At 33.6% G+C, this 25,810-nt stretch overlaps 1 protein-coding gene across 1 annotated transcript in view; it reads right to left on the reverse strand.

The window, feature by feature from the left end:
• Positions 1–270: 270 nt before the first annotated feature.
• MMP20 (matrix metallopeptidase 20) overlaps positions 271–25,810 on the reverse strand; it is a 48,072-nt gene continuing 22,532 nt past the window's right edge. The window contains exons 7-10 of the mRNA XM_051986881.1: positions 16,924–17,060; positions 14,872–15,028; positions 3,482–3,585; positions 271–851 (exon numbers count right to left, since the gene is read on the reverse strand). Coding sequence (XP_051842841.1) covers positions 751–851; positions 3,482–3,585; positions 14,872–15,028; positions 16,924–17,060 — 499 coding nt within the window. The 3' untranslated portion in view covers positions 271–750. The remainder of the gene's footprint in view (positions 852–3,481; positions 3,586–14,871; positions 15,029–16,923; positions 17,061–25,810) is intronic.

The raw sequence follows: 25,810 nt of genomic DNA on the forward strand, positions 1-25,810 counted from the left end.
GTTGATCTTCTTTTTAAGTATATAATTCACACACTACAAAAATAGTTTGATAGAAGCCAGTCAATAATAAACAGAAAAGAAAAATGAGGAAATGCCTTAATAAAACATTTTTGTTGGCTTCAGATTTCCTGTTACAAAGTGTCCTTCTTAGTCTTACAGGGTAATTCACAACTTTGCCTGCCCTTATCTGTTTCAAAGAGCATTAAGCACTAAATTGGAAAAGCAAACAAACAAAAGCAACCACATTATAATTTGGCTATATGGCTTTTTTAATAGTAACAGGACATTTTTTTAAAAAAATGCACAGCAAATTGCAGTAATGCAAATGCCAATTGCCTATGTTGACAATGCAGCCAATAATTTTTCCAGTTAATGAAAACATTTGTCATATGTATCAGGATACCTTTAAGAGGCCTTCCTCCTGATAAGAAATAACAAACCAAAGTTTCTTAGTAAAGCCCAAGGGAAGGGAAAATTGAGATATTAATTTGGGGAATTCATCCTGATCACTAAAATACTATAATAAATTAACTGAATCTGACAAAGTATGAACTCATTGAATTAATGATGCTGATGGAATTGACAAGTTCAATTTTCCTTTCATTGAGTAGTTTTTTTGCTATCTCTGGGTAAATCAGTGGTCTCTAAAATGTCAGCCTCTCCAGGATGAATTCTATTCTACATTATGCTTCTATTCTCATGATCCAGTCGTCAGTTCTTTCCAGTAATCTTCATACTTTATGTTCTTATTTAGCAACCAATCCAGGAACTAGATTTCACCACATTAACCACGTCTTCCTTCTCTATATCATATTTATAGGCTTTTGGTCCTGAAAAGAAGTAAATGTAACCTAAAAGAGATAAATTGAAAGTTTGGTAATAACAAAAAAAATGGTCTAAGAATGTATAAATGAGAGAATTAGTAATGTTTCTATAACTGGTATTGCTTTAATGGGCAACTGAGAATTTGTCAGGTGGCATGTGGTATAAACTCTTTTTAGGCTGGCTTTTAATGGTTATTATAATCTGGTCTTATTCCACCACTCTCTAAAGTGATCCTGGTGATGTAGTAGGGCTGCTACATTATGAAGCTTCTTAAACTCTGGGCTATGACCCCATATGGGGCCATGTAACTGAATGTGGGGTCATGAAATTATTATCAGTGATTGTTTGATTTATAAACCTATATAGCAGGAGTCATGTAAAAATTTTTAGGGCAAAAAGGGGTTACAAGTGGAAAAAAGTTTAAAAAGCCCAGCTCTGTCCAGTGTTCCCTTCCCATGTCATAGTATTTCTACTATTACAGCCTGATTTGGAATCAGGTGACTTATTTTCCTGAGTTCAAATATGAATTCAGGCCTTACTGTGTGACCCTGAGCAAGTCACTTAATCCTGTTTGTCCCAGTTCTTCATGTGTAAAATGAGCTGGAGAAGGAAATGGCAAATCCATTATCTTTGCCAAGAAAACCCCAAATGGGATCACAAAGAGTCAGATACAACTGAAAAATGGCCAAAATTAACTACATGTCAGACACTATGCTAGTTGTTGGGAATAAAAATAAAAATCCAAATAATTCTAGAATTATAGAATCACAGAATTTAAGAGCTGGATAGCATTCAATGGCCAAAAAGCCAACCCATAGATGAAAGGAACCACTGCTAAAAAATACCTTCTAAGTGGTCAATTATCTTCTGTTTAAAGACCTCTCAGCAGGAGGAACTCACTACCTCTCCAGGCAAGTTATTCCATTTGGGGGCAGATTAACTGTTAGGAACATTTTCTGACATCAAACATAAATTCACCTCTTTGCAGCTTCCACACAATATTCTTGATTTAGCCCGATGTAGTTCTTCTTCTTTCTTTTTTTTTTTTTTTAATTTAGTCCCTTTTATCACACACACATACACACACACCCATAATATTATAGCTTATACTGCATTTCTTCTGTGCCTTGGCTCATATGATTTCCCCTTGTACATAACTCCAATAAAATCTATTCCACTTATACATTCCCTAGTCATTAGCCCAACAGTTCTTTAGGGCCCAATTCAAGTCTTATCTTCTAAATGAAGTCTTCTGCTTCTCCAGCATACATACATCGATCCTTCCAAATGGGAAATTATCTAATATAACCCTATCATTTAAAAGTAGAAAGGACCGAGGGGAAAGGAGTGACTTAGCAAAAGTCACACAGATAATAAGTAACAAACTCAAGATTTGAAACCAGGTTCATGGACTCTAAATCCAGTGGTTCTCTTTTGTTATAGCATGCTGGAATCCCAGTTTCTCATCACTAGGTACTGATTTCCTAGTCTTCTTTCATGTCCCAACTGATTCTTACCTTCTTTAAGAAGCTTTTCTCATCCCCCTTTAATATTTGTGTCTTCCTTTATTGATCATCTCCTATTTATTCTGTTTGTATTTTCTTGGCATATAGTTGTTTACATGTTTTCTTCCCAATTAGACTGTGTATTCCTTAAGAGCAGAGAATGTCTTGTACCTTTCTTTATATTCTCAGTGCTTAGCATAGTACCTGGCACATAGTAGGTGCTTCACAAATGGTAGTTCATCGACTGTAGTGTTTAGTGCTATGTAGTTCTTTAACTGTTAATTTGTGCTAATTTTTCTCTGGTGGATATTTAATTTTTAAAAAGTTGCTATTTTTTGTTATATCATCTTCATTTTGGGAATCTCAACCCTCTCCTATCAAATAACAACCCTTTATGATTTTTTTAAAAAGGGAAATCAAAGCAGTTTTGAGGAATATTTCCAATTAAAGGTGGGGCCAATATCTAATAATAATAACTTGAATTTATATAATGTGAGATTTGATTTGGTGAGGTTTTGTAGTAATTCAAGTAATATTACATTAATGTTACACATGAGGAAACTGTGACTTGAAGAATTTAAGTCAGTGACATGTAACTATTAAGTGTCTGAAACAGGGTTCAAATGCAAGGCTCCTGATTCTCTAAGTCCAGTACTCAGCTCTCAACTCTCTCATATTTTCTTATACTTTGGTACCATTGTTCCCATCAATTCAATAGTGGTTGACTTATTGAATGTATCTGCCTTTTTTGAATTTTTCCATAATAAGAGATAGAATAGTACTGTCAGTTTATGCACAGATCCTAAGTCAGAGTCTAGAATCCTAGGGATCTGGCCTGCTACCTTTAAATAATATGTCAATCAATTTGTATAAACCAGTCTTGTATTGTGCTAAGCAGAGCCTGGAGCCTTAATCTTTTTTGTCATGAACCTTGTCATGAACTGTTCACAGTTTGGAGAAGCCTATGGATCCCTTTTTCAAATAATATTTTTAAATGCATAAAAATATATAGAATTGCAAAAGAAATCAATTATATTGAAATACACATGTATTTTTTTTCTATCCAAATTCATTGAATTATTGACATCCTACTTTAAATAAATATCTTTTTTCTGAAATGGCATCTATCTCAGCTTTGATAAAGTACTCACCATTCACTTCAACAGCAGCATCAATTTTGCCAATTATTCCTGAAAATTCTTCTTCAATATTCTTTGGGTAATCTTTTTCCATTTTCCTTTTTACTTCATCATAACTAGACAAATAAGATATTTCACAAATAAAACACATTTAAAGGATCAATAAAATCAATCCCCAAATAAGACTATTTTGGTCACTTAGAAGTAGCTCTTGATAGAAAACTTCCATGTATTTAATTAATGATATCTCTTGTTTTCATACTTGTCATTTAAATATAAGGCTAAATTTTGCAAAGCACTTTGAAACAATATCTTTGATATCCACAATGCATTAGGAAGGAAATAGAGTGTGTGCTACTTTACTCACTTTACAAATGATAAAGCTCAGATTCTTAGAGGTTAAATAATCTTTGTAAAGTCACTCAGTGAAGTCTTAACTACATTTATTATTCCAAATAAATTAGAATTTAAATTGGAAATAAAATTCTTTTTATTTTTTAAGTACTGTTGTTTCTTGCCAGTCTTGTAAACATAACAAAGAATGGGAAATGAAAATAATCCAGCATAGTTTATTCTTAATGAACTCATAATAGATAGTTTGTAGTAATGACCAATTTCCTTCCAAATGCTTACCAACGACTTCCTATAGTAATTCTTCCTTAGTTTTAGAATTTTGCTAGGAATCTTCAAGAAGTTAGTGGGTCTTTATAGTTGATAGTATTACTAGGATTGGACAAGACAGGAAAATTCTTATGTTATTCCATGTAGTTTTTATTTCTTTGTTCATGATTTAATTATTTTATTTTTGGTAAAACATCATATTGGTCCTTTTTATCTTTATAGCATAGCTCCTAGTTCAGACTGAATTCTTCTGCCTTGTGACAAAGAAATAAAACTACTCAAAATCATCTGATAGTGACTGTATCTGATAATGTATATCATATGCTACACTTTTTTTGAGGGAATCAATATATTTTATTACCTATTCATTGGAACCTCATTGGCCTTTCAATTACTGAGTTCAGCTTTCTTTTAATGATCTTTTCATTTGCACTGTTTGTAGGCGTGATTCATAATGTTCCCATAGTATAACTTATTTTGCTCTACATTAGTTCTGATAAATATTCCCATATTTCTCTGAATTCTTTATATTTGTAACTTTTGATTGCACAATAATATTCCACAGTATTCATCTCTTTTGAATTTTAAGCTATTTTCCAATTAAAAGCCCCCTACTTTGTTTTTAGTTCTTTAAACACCAAAAGTGTTATTATGAATATTTTTGGCATCTATTGGATTTTTTTTTGTTTATTTTTTGTTTTTGCTTTCTTGGGGGCATTTGCCCAGTAATCAAATCATTGGATGTAAGCATATGGATTGCTCATAATTGTCTAGCTATAAAAATCACTAATAAATAATGAAGTTAATAAAAATTAACTTCAGAAGCAGGCCAACTCTGGGCCTTTCCATGGCAGAAGTAGAAGACATTAGCAAGTATTGTCCTCATTATTCATTTGTCCTCAAGGAGTTGCTTGTCTCGCTACTTCCTGAAGCTTCAATGTTACTTTATTGCACTTAAGCTCATGAAAATATTCCCAAAATATCCAGGAATGGGTTTTTATGATGAGGCAAAATTTGTTTAGGTTTTGGGGGAAGAACTATAGAGGAAGAATATATTTGAAATTACTTGAGGAAATTCATTTCCAATAGCTTCCTTGATGTAGTGAGAAAAAAAAAAATGAGCTAAATAATGAGAACCATAAATGAAAGTATATATTTAATCTTCACCAAAGATCGTGTAGGGAGGCAGTGAGGTTTTTTTCTTTGGCTGAAATACAACACTGACCCAATGAGGTTTTGCTGCTAACAGATAAGATTGATGGAAGTAGAATTAGGGGGTTAGGTGACTAGAGAAATATTACCTTGCCACTTGAATTTAACTTATATGAAAATTTATTTTCATCCTATTCCAGAGGAGGTTTTAGACAGATTTAAACCTGTTAGATACTTATCTGTAACAGAAGGCTGCCAATACTTAGACATAGGACAATCTTATCCTGGGGGCATTCTATATTTTGTTAGCTGGATATAGTAGATATGATTAAAGAACTGTTCACCTTTCCTTAGGGGAAGAGGATTATCTATTTGGAGTCATTTTTTTTTTGAATGCAAAGAGATAATCTCAAAAACTGGCAGCAGGGAGCTAGGTCCAATAGAGACTATATTTAGTTACCAACAGCTACCAAGAGATTATCTGAAACCAAGAGAGCTGTTCCCACATTAACTAATCTGAGGCCAGAGAATCAATATTTAGTAGAAACAAAATTTTTAGTAGTTATCAGTAGACAATTTGAGCCTATTGGGAACAAGTAGAATAACTTACCCAGAACTGGTATTACACCCAATAGGAAGGAGTCCCATTGAGAAAAGTTTAATGATATAGACAAAATATCACAGTAGTCTGGTGACTACTATCATGGAGACATGACTTGACATGTGTCCTGGCTACAAATGTTTTCTCTAACATAAAGTATGTAAGTACATTTTATTAGATGTATTACATATAAATGTATAGATAAATATAAAATAATATAAAATATAAAGATGGGAATGTACCTCATGCATGATCCTTATTTATATCCATTATCCTCACAGATGATGATGAAGTTCATATTTTGTGGTATAGTGTGGCTCAGGCTTATGGGGGGAATGCTTTATTTTGATTTTTGTTACTATGTTATTTCATTTAGAATGTTTTTTAAATTAACTATAAGGAATAACAAAGATAGTGAGTTGATTCATAGGCATGTCAACTGAGATGTCTTTTTGAGAAACAAATAGTAATATGATATCATTGAGTTGACTGCAGAACACAGAGGAAGATAGAAGGGTGTGTGTGGGGTAGGTTGGGGAGGAGAAGTACAGCCACAGGGCAGATGATCAGCACAAGGATAGGAATTGCTGAATAAATGTATCTAGTAGTTTGGGGACCAACAAAATACAATGTGTTAATTGACTTTGCATTCACTTACTAACCAATCAAGATAGCTTACCCACATCAGGAATTTCAAAGCTAAGTAGATTAACTCTCCCAAAAGACATATTACATTTTTTTTTAATGGTCATCTAGTGTGGAAGTGCTATAATGGTTGGGGAAAAATTGCAAGGAAGATGGCAAGATGACTGTGATAGATAATAAATGGGATATGAAGCATTGTTTGGGTTAGTTTTCTGGGGCCAAATAAGTATAGAGGTCTAATTTAATCAAAATAATTTTAAGCTCTTTGAAAGCAGGTAAGGTATAGTTAAAAAAATTTTTTTTTATCTCTAGCCTATGAGACTATCTTGCTCATAACAAATATTTCAAAAATGATTCTTGAATGGAGAGTGCTAATAGATGACAAACAAGTCCAAGAATAAAGTGGGAGGATGCTAAAGACAAAAAACTTATTTCCTCATTTCATCTGGGGAATTCATTCAGGATACAGAAATGGTCCTAAATTGAAGAACTTAAGTTTATGCTTTTATTACTGTAATTCAGGTATATTATAAATGAAATGGGATTTTATAGTATTTCCTAGGAACCTACCACATATAATTTATTTCTTGGGGGAAAAGGTCCCAGGATGGCTGGTGACTATTGGATACATAGTCTCTCTTGGGTATTACTTTCTTATACATACTAGCTTAGAAGCTTATCTTCAGGGAAATCTGCTGGCTTTCTTAGCACCACTTTGCTATGTCAGAGTGGCTAGAACATCTCTCAGGAAGGGCATGATTATATTTTTTCAGTTATAGAGATCACAGAGCAAAAGCTATGCACAATATAGGATAGAAATAACTTTTCTTTTTGACCTTTATGAAATGACATTGTAGCCCTATATGACTAGCCTTAAGTAATAAGCTCATGTGTGAATTACTTGGGACAAACACTTTTTTTTTTTCAACATCAAGGATCATGCCTGTGTTCAATTGATATTAGTCTATTTCAGGACAAATGATCTTGATCTTCAAGGAGAAACCATAATGATCTGGTTTCCCATTCTCTAGTTCTGTTGGTCAAGAGCTGGATTTTGTCTTTTGCATTGGTGTTCATTGCCCTCTGTTGCCATATTTTAAATCCTGCAATCTTAAAGAATGAATATTATTCCAAGGAAGTGTACTTGGAGTTCTTAATTCACATTCTTCATTGACTACTAGAGATATTATAGCAGTGGTTGGTGTAAGGAAGGCAAGTGTTCAAGATTAACAACAACAACAACAACAACAACAACAACAACAACAACAACAACAAAACACTTGCCATGGGTAAGAAAATAGAAATATGGAAATGTACAAGACTGGAAACAGAATTTTTACTGATGAAACTCACTTAATTCCTCTGTGCCTTGAATTAACTCAGTTGAGAAATAATTATTGGACTAGTTCTCTGAAGACCTTCTAGCCTTAATCTATAGTCTTATTTATCCTATGACCAAAAATCATGTAAAGAAATAATTGATCTATGGTGTGTATAAATATCCTCTGGGTGTGGGAGAGTAGGTAAAGGGGACATTTTATTCATTATTTAATGTGGATAAACCAATAGCAATTGGATTAATTTCTATTGAGTATAATTTGACTGTAATCTATTACTATAGTAGCTGGGATGATTTTCAGGAATTCATGGTATCACACATCCATGATTTACAGTTTCATGGCTGAAATGACTTCCTTTTGTCAGTGGTCTTCATTTTGAATGCATTTAATTATGGTTTAAAATGCACTTTCCCTTTTTAATTTCTGGAGTTTTGGTCTTCTTTATTCCTGTAAATTAAGGGCATAAATTTACCTTCTCAGGAAGCTGGGGAAAGCAGTGAAGGAATGTGCCTATGTAAAACTTAGGTTTGCCTTATGAAAATATGAGAAGATTGGGAAAGGAAGAATCCTTTGATCAGACATTTGTAGTCAGTTCTTATTGAAAAATACAGCAGCAAATGGGGGCTATTTTCTGGTGGGCTTATTGCTCTGCTGTACCTATCTAGTCCTTCTGAAGTTGCTATTGGGACTTATTATCCTTTGGGTTCCTGGTGTTACCACTAGTATATCTCTCATTAGAAACTCCAGATATACCAGGGACATTATAATGGGAAACTTCTCAAAAGTGTATTAATCACTGAAATAATTCAGATTAGAAGTTCACCAGAAGTTTCATAAGGACAAGCCAAATAATTTCTAGTATTTCATTTCTTAGGTTTCTATTTTCTCAAATTATTGTTTCAGAGACTATATTTACATGAAAATTTAGAAAGCTAGAGAGAGAAAAAGAAGAAGGTCCTAGAGAATAAACTATGGGTCATAAAATTGAATCATTCCTGATTATTTAATCTGGGGTTGTTAAATTAAAGATGATATCTAGAGATCATAGGATGTGTCTCTATTTCTGGTGAGGCACATTAAAAATAATATTCCAAATACAAGAAAGTCATCCAAGAGATATTGCAATAACTTATTCTGTATTTCAAGTCTCAGGTCAATGTCCTGACATTTGTCTCCATTATCCACTTTTTCTTCAATGGATAAAATTTAAGTAATTGGAAGTGTGTATAAAGCAGAAAAATGGGAAGTAGCAATGATACAGTATGAACATTGCTGTATGTGGAGTTGAAGATCTGGGACTTAGTTCTTTTACCAACTTTGATTATCTGTGTGTCCCTAAGCAACTCATTTATCTTTTCAGTTTCCTCATTTGTAAAAGGAGTTTGAGAATATTAGTACTATTTAGCTCCTTAAAACACTATCTAAATGTGAGGTGTACATGGTAGTAATTGTGGGACCCAGTCACTAACCACAAATTTAAACTCAGAAGAGATTGTAGAGGTCATCCAGTCCAAAAATTCTCATTTATTTTTTCAGTTTAGGAAGCTGATGCTTACGTAAGTAACTTGCCCTAGGTCACTTCAATAGCAGTGACTCAGACTATGTAAGTCTCTTGTGAAAAAAGGCACTCTGTACATACCCCATTTTCTATAAATGGGAGAATGAGTTTTAGTTTATATGATGTTGGGAAAGTCACTAATCTCTTTAAGCTTCAGTTACCTCATCTCTAAGATCGGGATAATAATACTTTCAATTCCTCCCTTAAGGGATTATTGTTAGAAAGTTTAAAAAACATCTATAAACATTATTTTGTGTGAAATGAGGTTCTTCTCCTTTCCCTCTTTCTCTCCCTCCTTCCCTTCCTCCTCCTCCTTTATTTTTCTCCTGCTCCTTCTCTTCCTGCTCCTTCTCTTCTTCCTTGTCTTCTTCCTCCTCCTCATCTTTATCTTCTTCTCCTTCTCCTCCTCTTTCTTTCCTTCCTTCCTTCTCCTCCTCATTCTTCTTCTTCTTCTTTCTTTTTCTCCTCCTCTTCTTTTCTTTCTTCTCCTCCTCCATCTTTTCTTCCTTGTCCTCTTCCTCCTCCTCTTCTTCTTTCCTTCCTTCCTTTTTTCCTTCTTTCCTTCATTCCTTCTCCTCTTCCTCCTTTTTTTCTTCTCCTTCTTCTTTTCTTTTCCTCTTTCTTCCTTTCTTCTCCTTTTCCCTCCTCCTCTTTCCTTTCTCCTTCTCCTTCTTGTCTTTCTTCTTTTTCTTCTTTTTTTGTTCTTGTTCATGTTCTTCTCTTTCTCCTCCTCATCATCATCCTCATTCTCATCATCACCCTCACTGCCTTCCATGCAATAGGAATTTACCTCCAAGGTATCAAAGGCAAAAAATGGTTCCATTCAATGACTGGCTGAGTCAAAAAAATTGTGTGTCCTATGTCTGCCTTATCTATCTATCTGTCTATCACCTATCTATCTCCCTATCTCTCTATCATCTATCTATTTCTATTTTTCTGTGTCCCCAATAAGCTTTTTGATTCTAATGAATAATTTAGTCAAAACTGAGGACCCACTGACTCTAGACATGCCTAGAGGGAAGTGTGAGGTTTCCTTGGCTACATAGGTTTCTTTCATTGTGTGTCAATTGCTCAAGCTTCATTAAGATGCTACTTGTTAAATAAGGCCAACTAAAAAGTCACAACATTATCTTTGGCAAGAAGGAGAGTGTACTGATTGTTCTGTGAGTAAATTTAATGTGTCTTCCAAGAGGGGAAACAGGAAAAGCACAGATAATTAAAATCCAATGAGAATCCTTAAACTTCCTTTTAGCAGAGGATTCCAGCATCTCTTTAAACTTAGTTTTTTAGGTAGTTCTAATAAACTTGTGATGGAAAGTGCTATCCACATACAAAGAGAGAACTATGGAGGTTGAATGTGGATCAAAGCATAGTATTTTCACTTGTTTTGGGGTTTTTTGTGTTTTTTTTTGCTTGCTTGTTTTTTTTCCCCTTTTGATCTGATTTTTCTTGTGCAGTATGGCAAATATGAAAATATGTTCAGAAGAATTGCACATGTTCAACCTATAATGGAGTGCTTGCTACCTTGGGAAGAGGGAAAGGGAAGGAAAGGGAGAAAAATTAGGAATGCAATGTTGTGCCAAGGTGAATGTTGAAAAGCACCTTTCTATATATTTGGAAAAATAAAATGCTATTAAAAACAAAAATAAAAAGCAAGAAAACAAAACCTTAGCCTTTTACTTGAAAAGTTGACAAGTCACAGTAACATGTGAATAGGAGTAGGGCAGTATAGATAGAGGACTTTTGGATTTGGAGGCAGGTGATCTTGATTTGAATTCTACTTCAGAATGTATTAGATTCATTCTAATAGGTTAGTCATTTAATATCTCAATTCTTCATTAAAATGGGGACATTTGAATGCTCTACTTCATGAGGGTCTTATAAGGAAAGCACTTTACCATCCTTCAAGTGTTATACAAATGTTAACACTGAAGTGATTTCACAGGACTTTGGTATAGGAAGGGAGCTGACTCAAAAGCCTGAATCCTCAAGAAAAAAGAATGGGGTTAATCTATCAGAATCAGACCCTTTATAATAAAACATTATTTTTGGCTCCACTTGCTCTTTGAAATAAATAACAAAGAATGGACCTGTTCCTTTGTCTGTTTCTGGGTAAAGTCCACAGTAAAGGAAGAATTGCTTAAGGTTTGTGACGCATTGTATGTCAACATTGTGGTTTATACCCTCTTTCCCACAGAAATCCATTCTGAGCTCAAAGCCTGGCTTTATTTTTCAGAAAGGAAAGTCTGAGAAAGAAATGGTGTGGTTTTGAGGTTTAGAAACAAAATTAGAAGTCACAGCTCATGCTTCCCTAGAGTACTGCTGATGGTACACTGGGCTTTTCTGTTCTGTGAGTGTTGTAGCTCACTGTGCTCTAGCAACTCTGAAATGGGGAAAACAATCACTCTCTAAGGGAAAGGATGGGAAATATGGATTTATAGAGAATTTGTAGGCTGCATAACAAGTAATAGATGATGGAAGGTTATGTCATTCTTGGAAAGAGCATCAGAGTTGGAAGCAGGAAAACTGGATCATGGCCTTGGATCTGTGATTAAGCAGATGTTCAATCTCAGAAAAGCCATTTACATTTTCTGGGCCTCAGTTCCTTCAGTGGTAAAATGAAAAGATTGAACTGATTATTTCCAAGTTTTCTTTTAGCTTTAACATCTCCGGGTTTTTCTTTGGTCTTTTGCTTCCTCTAGTGTCAAGCTCTTGATTGAAAGCTCTGATAACTTGAGAGTTGTAGTGGCCAAAAATTCCATTACCCTATGGCCAACCTGATAACAAGTCTCTTTATATTTAATTACATTAGTCCTGTGATGACAAGCAAACTAATCATCATGATGTCTATTCTGGAAGTCTTTCCAGCTCATTAACTCACTAGAGTTTGCACCTTATTGACACAGCTTTTTAATATAGGATCATGTCCATGAGGCATCAAAAAAAAAAAAAAAACTTTAGTTGAGATTTATAGTTTTATGATTTATAAATACGTCAGAGCTATAATTTTGGCCTCTCTTTATTATCTGGCCTGCTATTATTACTCTTTTCCCTGCCTTTCACTCCTATATATCTGAAGTCCTTAGTGTTCCCTTTTCCTCAGCATGTGTAACATTTGGTTTTGTTTGAAGACAATGAAAAGGGTTGGAGGAGAATTATCATTTTTGAGAAAGTTAATAAGAATATTAAGTTATGAATAACCTCCATGTGCATTCTGTCTGGGCCCCAAGGCACAGGAAAAACTTGGAATGTCCAGTGTGGCCTGGGTGTATATAGGTCATAGATTTAGAGTTGGAAAGCACTTTGGGATTCATTAGACACAAGCCCTTTATTTTATAGGTGAAGAAAATGAGGCACACAGCAATCTTCAATGTTTTGCCCAGAGTAAAAATGCTAATTAGTATCTGAGGTGGGATTTGAACTCAGGTCTTCAGTCTAATGATCCCTTCATCTATGCAAGGAATGAATGGATGAAAAATAATTTGATAGGGGAGCATCTGTTATGATCATAAAATTAATTTGTACCTCTTGGAAATATAATAATTCATTGTTCGAGCTAAGATTTTGAAAATTAATAATCTTGGTTTATTAGCAATAGTTGTAACTATATGTATAAGTATTTGAAAGGCTTTCTAGTAGAAAAGGGGCCAGACATTCTGCTTGACTTCAGAGGAAAGAATGAATAGAAGGTGCAAAGAATTTGGGCTTGATATATGGAAGGGAAGAAAAGTTACTAACAATTATAGTGAACCAAAAGAAGAGGCTAACTAGGGAGGTAGTGAGTTCCCTATCGCTGGAGGTCTTCAAGCAAAGACTGGATGGTTTTTTATATACCATTTGGGGATGTTGTAGAAAAGATTCTTATTTAAATATTGATAGATCTGGATGGCCTATGAGATTCCTTTCAACTCTAAGATTCTGTAATTTTATTTTATTTGTTTTGGGGAGGGTGGAAATTTGGACCTATAGTTTCTTCTACATGAAAAAAAATATGCTCGTGAAGAGGCTGATGGGCAATTGCCTTCCCTTCCCCTACTCCATTAGAGCATGAGCTTTTTGAGGATATGTTATTTGCCTTTCTTTGTATCCTTAGCCTTTAGTGCTATGACAGCTAGATGGCACAGTAGATATAGTACTGGTTCTGGTATCAAGGAGACCTGAATTCAAATCCAGTCTCAGATAATTAGCTATGTGACTTTGGATAAATCACTTAAATCTGTTTGTCTCAAGTTTCTCATCCATAAGATGAACTAGAGAAGAAAATGGCAGACCATTCCAGTAGCTTTGCCAAGAAAACCCCCAAATGTCAGACATTACTTCAATGACTAAACATCAAGTGTTTAGTAGAGTGGCAGGCACATAATAGGTACTTAATTATTACTTTGTTGAATTGGTTTGTGATTTATATTGAGAGAATTGCCTGGGGCTCTGAGAGAGCTTGCTACTGGACACTCAGCTAGAAAGTATTAGAGGAAGCATTTGAAACTAGGTTTTTCTGTCTTCACCAGTTTTCAGTTTTTATTATCATGTTACCTCATTTCTGTCAATTAGCAAAAAGTCCATTTAATTTTAGGTAGCACATTTCCTCCATAGAGCTTTGCAGCTAATTAATGTCCCCCCAAATACAAGGAGTTGGATTTAATATAGCTGACATTATTGCTGAACCAAAAAGTCTTGCTGGTAGGTAGATAGAAACAAAGTTGGATCTGGAATCAGAGTCCTGAATGTGAATCCAGTTCTTCCACTCACCTTTGTGACCTTATCACTTATCCTCTTTGGACTGAGATATTCTTTTATAAAATGAGGTAATGGGATTATACCAATTCTATGGATTCTAGGGCCTGCTCCTGCTTTCCTGGGATTGGGGCAGTACTGTTGTGATCTGCACTGGACTGTGTTCCACTCCCATCTAGGTAAAATAAACCTTTCCTGCCAATCTTCTAAATTGTCTTTAGCTGGGATATTTTTTCACCCCATCCTTTTGTGGATTCTGCTGCTCCAGAAATTGTTTTATGGCATAATTTAAAGATGTTTGGAGGGGTTTTGGATAGAGCTTGATTTAGTCACTGTCTTTTGTCCACCATCTTGACTTTACCTCCATAGTAAGATTTTTTAATCTGGTTGGATTATAATTCTTTTCCCAGCTCTTAACTCTAATGATTTCTGTTTCCATGCTATTCTCCGATGGCAATTTCTGAATTTTTGCACTCATTATTTTAGATTTAGTTAGCACATTGAAACATCTGGTACATTGGTCTCCTAGATACCAAACAATGGCATTACTGAGTGAATTTTTCACTTCTCAATTGTGTTGTTCAGCCCCAGACACAGTCAGGGGAAGCAGTAAATGATGCATAAGTGGTCTTGATGATCAATCAGTTGACTCACCAAATATTCTACATTCTTCTCCACAATAGGATTTTCAATCCAGTGAAACAAAATACTATTCACTAGGTTTAAAAAAAATAAGCAGTGGTAAAAGTACCTGTAGTAATCCTCCCCAACAAAGAAGAGAGTCTTCCGTGGCTCCCTAAGGTAGACAGCTGCATCTATTTGCTGCACATGCCTGGGGAACCCAAAATCATAGATGGTTCTGGGAGGACCCTGCATTTGGAATCCTCTTGTTATCCAGTAGTGAGGACCTAAGCACAGAACAAAGAATATTAAAAAGGAATGAAGCTTTCCTCTGAGGAAGCACTATTTCCTATTCCTATGAAATCCTATGAGTTCCCTTTTTGATTCCCTCTCTCAAACAGCATCTTCCTTTTTGGCCAGAGTGACAATACAGCACACACACACACACACACACACACACACACACACACACACACACGGTCCTTCTGTCATTCAGATTACTCTAGAAATCCCACTTTTTTTCTGAAAACAAAGGTCAGTATCCTAGGATTGACTGCCTGGGCAGTTTTCCTGGGCTATAACCCCTAACAGTAGCTGGAACTTTAGCAAGTATAAGTCTGGGAATGTGGAAAGATACTTAGCTATGCTTGTAAGTGGGGACTTTCCCCCAGTAATACTAACAATAGCTTAGTTTGTTGGTTGGTTATTCTTTGTTTTTGAAGAATTCCAAAAATGACATCACTGTGTTAGAGTCAAGTTATGGTGTGTCTAATTGTGGCTGATCAGACCAGTCCAAGCTTGGAATGCTCTACTACAGGCCAGGCACAAATAGTCGGTGTGAACATTTCAGGTGGTTCCCTAAATTTGCACATTTCACATTTCTTTTCACATGCTCCAATTCTGCTTTGTGTACAGAGCACAGTGTGGTCTTTAATACAGACAAGACAAATCGGTGATTCTTTGCCAGCATTTCCCACATCACAGAATCAATTCCTATAGATCTTTAACTGGTAGGAAGATGTACGACATTTCTAGTCATTTTTCATTCTCAAAATTTTGTGATAGCCATTTTATTCAGTCATTTTTCAGTCATGTCTAACTTTCTATGAACCTATTTGATATTTTCTTAGCAAAGACACTGGAGTTCTTTGCCTTTCCTTTTCCAACTCATTTTGCAGATAAGGAAACTGAGGCAAGCAGAATTAAATGACTTATCCAGGGTCACATAACAAGGAAGTGTTTGAGGCCATATCTGAACACAAGATGAGTCTTCCTCACTCCAGGCTTAGCATTCTATCCATTGTATCATCTAGGTGTCCTTTGTGAGAACCATAGAGTAGGTAAAATATAAACATTATAGGATTATAGGATAAAATACTTAACCAAAGCCCAAGAGTGGTGGGTAACTTGTTCAGAATCCCAAATATAGTGTCAGAGCTAAAATTTGAATCTAAGTCCAGAGCTTTTCCCACCCTCTCTATTTTATTACTACCAAATGTGGGCATTGTGGTATAGTAGGAAAAAGCACTAGTTTGAGAAAGGAACTGCTGTGCCTTACCTTTCTAATCTGTAAAATGGAAATAATGATAATTACAGCATGAATGTCACAGAGGTATGAGAAAAGCAAACACTATAAATAGAAGTTATTATTTCATATTAATTTCTATAGGGATCCAAAATTAGTTCATTTAGTTTATTTAAAAGAACTCTTGGCCATATTGTAAGAGCACCAATTTAGGTCTGAAAGGTTCCTACTAGTCACCATCTGTTCCGATCCCCTCATTTTACAGATGAGGAAACTTGAACCCTTAAATGACTTGTTAAAGATCACATGGGTGTCAAAGTGGCAGAACTGAGATTTGAATCCAGGGCCTTCAACTCCAAACCCAGGATTATTGTCTGCTCTATGTGCTTTCTCTCTGGGACAGGGCCCAAGTCTAAATTATATTAATATAGTGTTATATGTAGTTATGGGCATCTCTTTTTGATGGTCATTATTATCTTTATCTCAATAATACTATAGTTAAGGAATTTAACCAACAGTTGAAAAGACAGAGAACAACAAAGATCCTTTCTTCTCCATCAATGAACAAACATCTCTAACATTTGGCACTCCAAGTACATGGGTTCCTTCACAACTGTCACTGCATTTTTCAAAGTTGTAGGGGATTTGGTTAGGTACCTTTGAAAAAAAATGCTATGCCCTTCTCAGTCACTTCATAAGCTGCATCCACATTTGACATGAGCTGGGGAAAGGAGCTGGTGATGGTACTAGGCCTGATTCCAGCTGCCAGGTGAACTTGCCGTCTCCAGAAAATCCTATTGGTTACCCACAACAGGGTCAAAAAGAAAGATAGCTGAGAGACATGATTTGAACCTGGAATAAACCAGTTTTAAAACACTGTAGAATCTCTTTTGGCTAGACAGCCTGGGATGTCCTGAGTTCATAATAACTTTGCTGAGATTTTTTTTGTCATATATTTAATAAGCTAAGAAAATCATGCATTTAGATCTAGAATTTATCCTAGAGTCTATTTTACCCACCTCATTTTATAACTCAGAAGCATTAGTGATTCTTTCTCTTAATTATTCACAATTTGTTGTGTATATAACTTGCTTTATTAATTAGCTTCCTTATTTCCCACATTAGACTATGAGCTTTTTCAGAAGAGGGACTCCTTTTTTGTCTTTTAGCACAGTATTCAGTATATGGTAGGCACTTAACAAATGTTTGTTGACTGATTCATAACTATTTTCTTGATACAATTTGCCACCTGTCCCCATTGTGTCTTTTTCGCTCTTTGCTTATTTAATTTTAATTGTGGAACAATAAATAAATAAAATAAAATAAATCTCTGGAAAGTACTTTGAAAATCTTAAATTACTCTATAAATAATAGGTGTAATGATGAAAACAATGATGGTGATAATGATGATGCAGATCAATAACCAAACATTATATCTGGGGCAAAAACAGATGGAGCATGGGAAACATTGATAGTAATGGTATAGAATAGAATATAATTTTTGCTGTAATTGTGTTGGTAGAAAGGGTAGTCCATTCTTTAGAGAATCTGTCACATACTCCCATGAGATTTTAGAGATAAGGGAAGTCTTGGGGAAGGTCATCATGATGTCAGGATCCTGAGAATGGGAAGTGTGGTGTAGGCTTGGGCTAAAGAGCATGAGTCATTTTGGGGTAGTGGTATTTATTCTGCTGAAGGGAGAAAACATACCCCTGGATATTGGTGTCCTGGGACAAAGTATTGGTCATTCCATACTAATTTAAGATCCAACTTATTCATACTCAGGGAATAGGAACCCATTATCCTATTATTCAATTCAATTAGTCAGTTTTTATTACTTTGTTACTCCCTGTAATGTGCTTTCCTCAAATTCAAGCTCCTTAAAGGTAAGGAATCACTTCACTTTGTTTTTGCATCTGAAATGGTGAGAAAGTTCCTTCACATAATAGGTCCTTAATAAATCTTAATTAATTGATGGATTAAAACCAGGGGAATACACAAATATAACTACATTATCTTCACCCCATTCTATAGCTTCCCCTTTCTTGTTTTTATTTCTTTGTAACATTTCTAAAAGCAAAATTGACGCAGAAACTAAAAATGTACTACTTGTTTAACCATAGACAAGTCACTTAACCTCAGTAAGACAGGTTTCCTTATCTATAAAATGAATAGAATTGAAAGATGGATTTTAATATTCCTTTTATCACTAAATCTATAATCCTTCCATTTAAAAAGAATTATTATTATTTATAATGTGTTCAATTAAAGAAAACTATCTTGAGGGAAGGTGTTGATTATTACATACAATAATGACAATTACAATAATAGTAAATTAGGTGGTAATTTATATAATTATTCACAAAAATATGATCTCATTTTCATACTACTTAATCTTGGGCATTTAGACTACAATTCAACATGGAATTAAAAATTGATTAAATAACATGTTAATACTTGAAAATTAAAGAAAAAGTCATGGTAAATAGTCATCCATTTGGAATCATAAGACCTGGAGTTGGAAGGGACTTTTAGGAATTTATTATAGCTGAGGAACCTGAGGCCTCAGGGATGAAGTGACTTGTTCTAGGTCACACAAACCAAGATTTTCTGGCTCTACCCCAATGATATTCCCATTACACCATCCTGCCAAAATTAAATAGATAAAATAACAATGGATCCCCAAAGAAATACTAACTAAATTTATTCAGAATATAAAGTTCTCAATTTGGTGTGTGTGTGTGTGTGTGTGTGTGTGTGTGTGTGTGTGTGTTTTTGTAATGAATGAATGGGCATAAAAGACTGATTCCATGTGAATGGTTGCTTAATCTTCTGATTAAATTGCAGGAATGGCAATTTCTATTTTTGCTTCCAGTTCCAGTTGGAACCAGACTCTGATTTCTGCAATGTCAGCAGTAGAACACTGAATTCTCCCTTTTGCTGCTAAAATACCAACAAGAAGAATGTTAGAAAATGAGGTAGACTAAAGACTGGGTATACATGATATTTGGAGGGCCTCAACTTTAAAAGTCTTTTTATTCTGTCTACTAATGAAACTAGAAGACCAAAAGAAATTGAATGGAAAGATGGATCAAAGTTATTGTTGGGGACACACAAAAAAAGATCACAGAAGGGATCTTAGTGCTTATAAAAAATAATCTCTTCATTTTTATCAATGAGAAAAGGTATAGATAAGTTAATTGACTTGTGTAGTATGACACAGACAGTAAATGTCTGTGATAAGATTTGAATCCAGTCTAGTATTCACTCACTATACTATTCTACTGAGGTGGACAAAGTTGATTTTTTATTACAGCTGTCCAAAAGCAACAAAAATCAATTAATGGGTAACTAAGTTATCTTATATTGAAGTATGCATTAGTTATTTACAAAAATGCTATAATTAAAATAAATGTATCCTCTATGACAATATGTCTCGAAGAATTTGAGAAAGAAATGTAATTTTATGAAGAACTTGACAAAACTCCAAATTAAATTAATAAATACTCTAATATTAAGTAATTTCACTGAAAATGTGAGCATATGGGAGGACAGTGAAAAATATGTTGGAAAAAAATGATCCTGGAGTACAAAATGAGAGAGAATAAAGGCCACAGACTACTCTGAAACATGATTCTCATATATTATGAGTATCTTCTTTAAGAAGATAATAATAAAGTGCTAAATATAACAAATGTCAAAAAACATCACAAAAGATCATACATTCTAATTTAACAAATAGAAAATGACTGGAGAGTAAGATAGCAATAATTTCCAGATTAGTTGTATTTGTTAGCAAAAAGATAAAACTAAATGCCAGAAAAAAATTAATTGATAACATTTTTCAATTGCTGACAATAAAACTTAGGAAATGAATAAAGGAATAGACATTGACACAAAAGAAAGATGTAGAGAAAAGTTGGACTAGATAGAGTATTCACAAGATGTTTATACTGGAGGTAGCATAATTTGGAGATCATTGAATGATTTCAAGATACCTCAAAAAAAAAAAAAACATAAAACACTTGGAAAAATAAAAAAAAATCTCATTGTTACAAAAAAGCTGAGAAAATATCAATAAATTTTCAACAACATATCTACTTCCCCATTTCTATATATGTTTATGAAAATATTGCAGAATTTTAGTTTTTCTTCCCGGGTTATTTATACCTTCTGAATCCAATTCTCCCTATGCAACAAGAGAACTGTTCGGTTCTGCAAACATATATTGTATCTAGGATATACTGCAACATATCCAACATATAAAGGACTGCTTGCCATCTAGGGGAGGGGGTGGAGGGAGGGAGGGGAAAAAAAAATCGGAAAAGAAACGAGTGCAAGGGATAATGTTGTCAATATAAAGTAATCATTAAATAAAAAATAAAAATTAATTAAAAATAAATAAATAAATAAATAAAAAAGAAAATATTGCAGAATATGTATGTTCTGAAAAAATAACAACAAAATTCATATGGAACAATAAAAAGTCGAGAATCTCAAGGGAATTAATGAAAAAAAAATCAAATGAAGGTGGCCTAGCTGTACCTGATCTAAAATTATATTATAAAGCAGCAGTCACCAAAACCATTTGGTATTGGCTAAGAAATAGATTAGTGGATCAGTGGAAAAGATTAGGTTCACAAGACAGAATAGTCAACTATAGTAATCTAGTGTTTGACAAACCCAAAGCCCCTAACTTCTGGGAAAAGAATTCATTATTTGATAAAAACTGCTGGGATAATTGGAAATTAGTATAGCAGAAATTAGGCATGGACCCACACTTAACACCATATACCAAGATAAGATCAAAATGGGTCCATGACCTAGGCATAAAGAACGAGATTATAAATAAATTAGAGGAACATAGAATAGTTTATCTCTCAGACTTGTGGAGGAGAAAGAAATTTGTGACCAAAGATGAACTAGAGACCATTACTGATCACAAAATAGAAAATTTTGATTACATCAAATTAAAAAGCCTCTGTACAAATAAAACTAATGCAAACAAGATTAGAAGGGAAGCAACAAACTGGGAAAACATCTTCACAGTTAAAGGTTCTGATAAAGGCCTCATTTCCAAAATATATAGAGAACTGACTCAAATTTATAAGAAATCAAGCCATTCTCCAATTGATAAATGGTCAAAGGATATGAACAGACAATTTTCAGAGGATGAAATTGAAACTATTACCACTCATATGAAAGAGTGTTCCAAATCATTATTGATCAGAGAAATGCAAATTAAGACAACTCTGAGATACCACTACACACCTGTCAGATTGGCTAAGATGACAGGAAAAAATAATGATGAATGTTGGAGGGGATGCGGGAAAACTGGGACACTATTGCATTGTTGGTGGAGTTGTGAACGAATCCAACCATTCTGGAGAGCAATCTGGAATTATGCCCAAAAAATTATCAAATTGTGCATACCCTTTGATCCAGCAGTGTTTCTATTGGGCTTATATCCCAAAGAAATACTAAAGAAGGGAAAGGGACCTGTATGTGCCAAAATGTTTGTAGCAGCCCTATTTATAGTGGCTAGAAACTGGAAAATGAATGGATGCCCATCAATTGGAGAATGGCTGGGTAAATTGTGGTATATGAATGTTATGGAATATTATTGTTCTGTAAGAAATGACCAGCAGGATGAATACAGAGAGGACTGGCGAGACTTACATGAACTGATGCTAAGTGAAATGAGCAGAACCAGGAGATCATCATACACTTCGACAACGATATTGTATGAGGACATATTTTGATGGAAGTGGATTTCTTTGACAAAGAGACCTGAGTTTCAATTGATAAATGACGGACAAAAGCAGCTACACCCAAAGAAAGAACACTGGGAAACGAATGTGAACTATCTGCATTTTTGTTTTTCTTCCTGGGTTATTTATACCTTCTGAATCCAATTCTCCCTATGCAACAAGAGAACTGTTCGATTCTGCAAACATATATTGTATCTAGGATATACTGCAACATATCCAACATATAAAGGACTGCTTGCCATCTAGGGGAGGGGGTGGAGGGAGGGAGGGGAAAAAAAATCGGAAAAGAAACGAGTGTAAGGGATAATGTTGTAAAAAAAAAATTACCCTGGCATGGAATCTGTCAATATAAAGTAATTATTAAATAAAAATTAAAAAAAAAAAGAATATGTATGTTCTGCATACATAGAAGGACAGAACATATATAAACTTTCACAAATGTTCTAGAGGTTCTACATCTTTACTGTCATACAACTAAGTGAAATATAAAGAGGATGCAGCAATTCTCTGTGCTTATTTGTTGACTCTTAAAAAAAATCTGATGATGTATTTAACCAAAAAATAGAAAGTGAATACAATTTTAGATAAGCTATATGATAGATACATGGAAGGAATTGAATGGAAGTAGAAAGGAATACACCTTTTCTCTGAGTGATTGTTACTTTTATAAAGTTTGTAAACAAACAGTTTGTAAGCAAAGTTTGTAAACAAAAGTAAACAAAAGTTTACTTTTATAAAGATTGATCAGTACATAAAATTTTTATAGTAAAAAGCAGAAATATTAAAAGTATTCTTTCTATATCACAATGCAATAAAATTATATTTAATAAGGAACCATGGAAACATAGAGTAAAAACTAATTGGAGATTAAGCATCTAATTTTTAAAAATGAGTGTTCTAAAAAAAAAAAAGAAATAAATTTCATTGAAGAGAATGACAATAATAAGACAGCATATATAGTAAAAACAGCAGAGGAAAATTTATATCTCTAATTGCTTACATCAATAAAATTGAGAAAGACTAATGAATAGAGTATGCAATTTAAAAAATTAGAAAAAGAACAAAGAAAAGTCCCATCAATTAAACACTAAATTGGATATCTTAAAATTAAATTGTAACATTAATAAAATTTTGATTAAAAACCTATTGAATTAATAAATAAAACTGAATGGGTTTTATGAGAAAACCAATGAAGTAGATAAGCCATTGGTTTAAACCCTTATTATGAAACAAACATGATACTAATACCTAAACTAAGAAGAAAAAAACAGAGAAAAAAATTATAGACAATTTCTTTAATGAATATGGATGCAAAAACCTTAAATGAAATACTAGCTAAAAGATTATAATGGTATGTTACACAGATTATATAGTATGATCAAATGGGATTCATACCAAAAATGATGGATGACTTAACATAAGGAAAACTATTATATCAATTATTATTATTATATTATTATATAAAACTAAAAGCAAAAAATATACAACAGATGCAAAAAAACAGCTCTTAATGCTTTTTGATTGTATTAACAAAATGCGACACTCATTTCTATTAAAACACTTGAAAGCAGAAGTATAAATGATTTTTTGATAGAAAGCATTTATCTAAAACCATCAGCAAGTGTTATTTGTGAGGGGATAGAAGCCTTCACTATTTTCCCATTAAGAGGAGATGTGAAATAAGGATGCTCATTGTCACCAAAATTTTTATAAACAGTTTCTCAGATATCACTTAAATTGTTAAGTTTATTAGCATATGATTGGGCAAAATAAATCCTTCTAACTCCTTTATTTTTACTTCCATTAGTGGGATATTCATCCTTTTTGTTTGTTATACTTGTGATTTGGTTTTCTCTTTTTTTAAAAAATAAATTAATCAATTGTTTATCTATTTTATTTGTTGGAGATCAAATTACATAATCTTAAAGAATTAGTAAGTTAAAGAACAAAACATAGAGACAAATGATTGAAGGAGAAAGTAGCAAATATTGAAAGGGATGTGGAAAAATTGGGACATTAAGTCGTTGTTGGTAGAATTGTGAACTGATCCAACTATTTTGGAGAATAATCTTGATTTATACCCAAAGAGTTTCCTTTGATTCAGCAATAGCATTGCTAGATTTATTTCCAAAGATAATTAGGAAAAAAAGGAAAAGAACCTATATTTTCTAAAATAGTTATACCTGCTCTCTTTATGGTGACAAAAAATGGAAATTGTGGGGATGCCCATTAATTGCAGAATGGCTGAACAAATTGTGGCATAAAATAGTGATGATAATACTACTGTGCTATAAGAAAGGATGATCTCAATGATCTCAAGAAAACATGGAGAGATTTGCCCAAAATAACGAAGAGTGAAATGAGTAGAACCAAGAGAATATCGTATAGAATAATAGCAATATTGTTTTAAAAACAACTTTGAGCAGTAAGTCATTTTGACTATTATGAATATCGAAGTTAACTACAAAATATTTAAGTTAACTCTTGAAGGAAGACACTATGTCTTCAGAGAAAAAAACTTATAATTACATATGCATAGAATGATTTTACATACATATACACACATATTTTTGTTTAGTTGTAGCCATCTTTAGGGCATGGTAAGAGAAAGGGAAAAAAAGAAATTTACATAATAACTTCATTATATATTTAAAAGGATAATAGATTTAAAATAGATTTATAGCTTAATGTTCAATCATATTTTTATTTAACTATTATACAGATGCTTCTTTTATTCTACAAATTAAAAATAAAATTTCATTTAACTAAAAAAAAGCATCTGATTTTTGTAGAGAAAAAGGCAACTTTAAAGCTACGCTTTTAATAAGGTATTACCTATTATACAAAATGCTTAGAAATATATAATAACAGAGATAATTTTGTTGACCTTGATTATAAATATCAAAGTAGACATGAATTATAGAATAAATATTGCAGTGTCCCATATGGAATTCATAATAACTTTAAAAGTGTTTGACCTAACCATCCCACACAGGGAAAAAAAAAAAAAAACAGATAAAGAATTCTATCTTTCCAGATTATACAGTGCACTTGGATGGAAGACAAATAGAATGATTCATCAGTACACATATTTTGTACAGATACTAAAGATGAACAGGATTTAACCAGAACTGAATAGAAGGAGCAGAGCAAGATAGATTAACTTTGAAAAATAACCGGTTATTTTAATTGCCAAAAATTTTCCCTGAAACAAAAGTTGATTTAAAAAAATAGCAGTATTCGTAATGCAATGCCTTATGCCTGGGTGTTTTAGAATATCATAGTCTGTGAAGAATTAAATTTGAAGTTCACCCAAAAGACAATGGACAGTGCATAGTAGGCATAGTCATGAGACACATATTCCTGTATCGTATTGCCATTGAATAAAATATACAATATATACATATATATGTAGCATTTATATTATGAGAGAGAGGGAGTGAAAAAGAGGAGAGAGACAGAGACTAAGAGAGAGACAGAGACAGAGACAGAGAGAAAGAGATAGACAGAGAGACAGAGAGAGAAATTCAGACAGAGAATACAATAGTATATTAAGGATGTCATATGAGAACTATATCATTAGAAAAGGAAGTTGACTAAATAGCATAAGCAAGAAACAAGTGATTAGTGGCCTGTGTGTAAATAAATATCCATTCCTGTTTTCCCCAGCTGCTAGTGCTATCCCTTCTAAAGTTATATTCTCTCCATTATATTTTAACTTGCATTCTCTGATTACATATTATGTTCCTCATTAGATTATAAGATCCATGAGG

Source organism: Antechinus flavipes, chromosome 3 (assembly GCF_016432865.1).
Source record: "Antechinus flavipes isolate AdamAnt ecotype Samford, QLD, Australia chromosome 3, AdamAnt_v2, whole genome shotgun sequence".
NCBI lineage: Eukaryota > Metazoa > Chordata > Mammalia > Dasyuromorphia > Dasyuridae > Antechinus > Antechinus flavipes.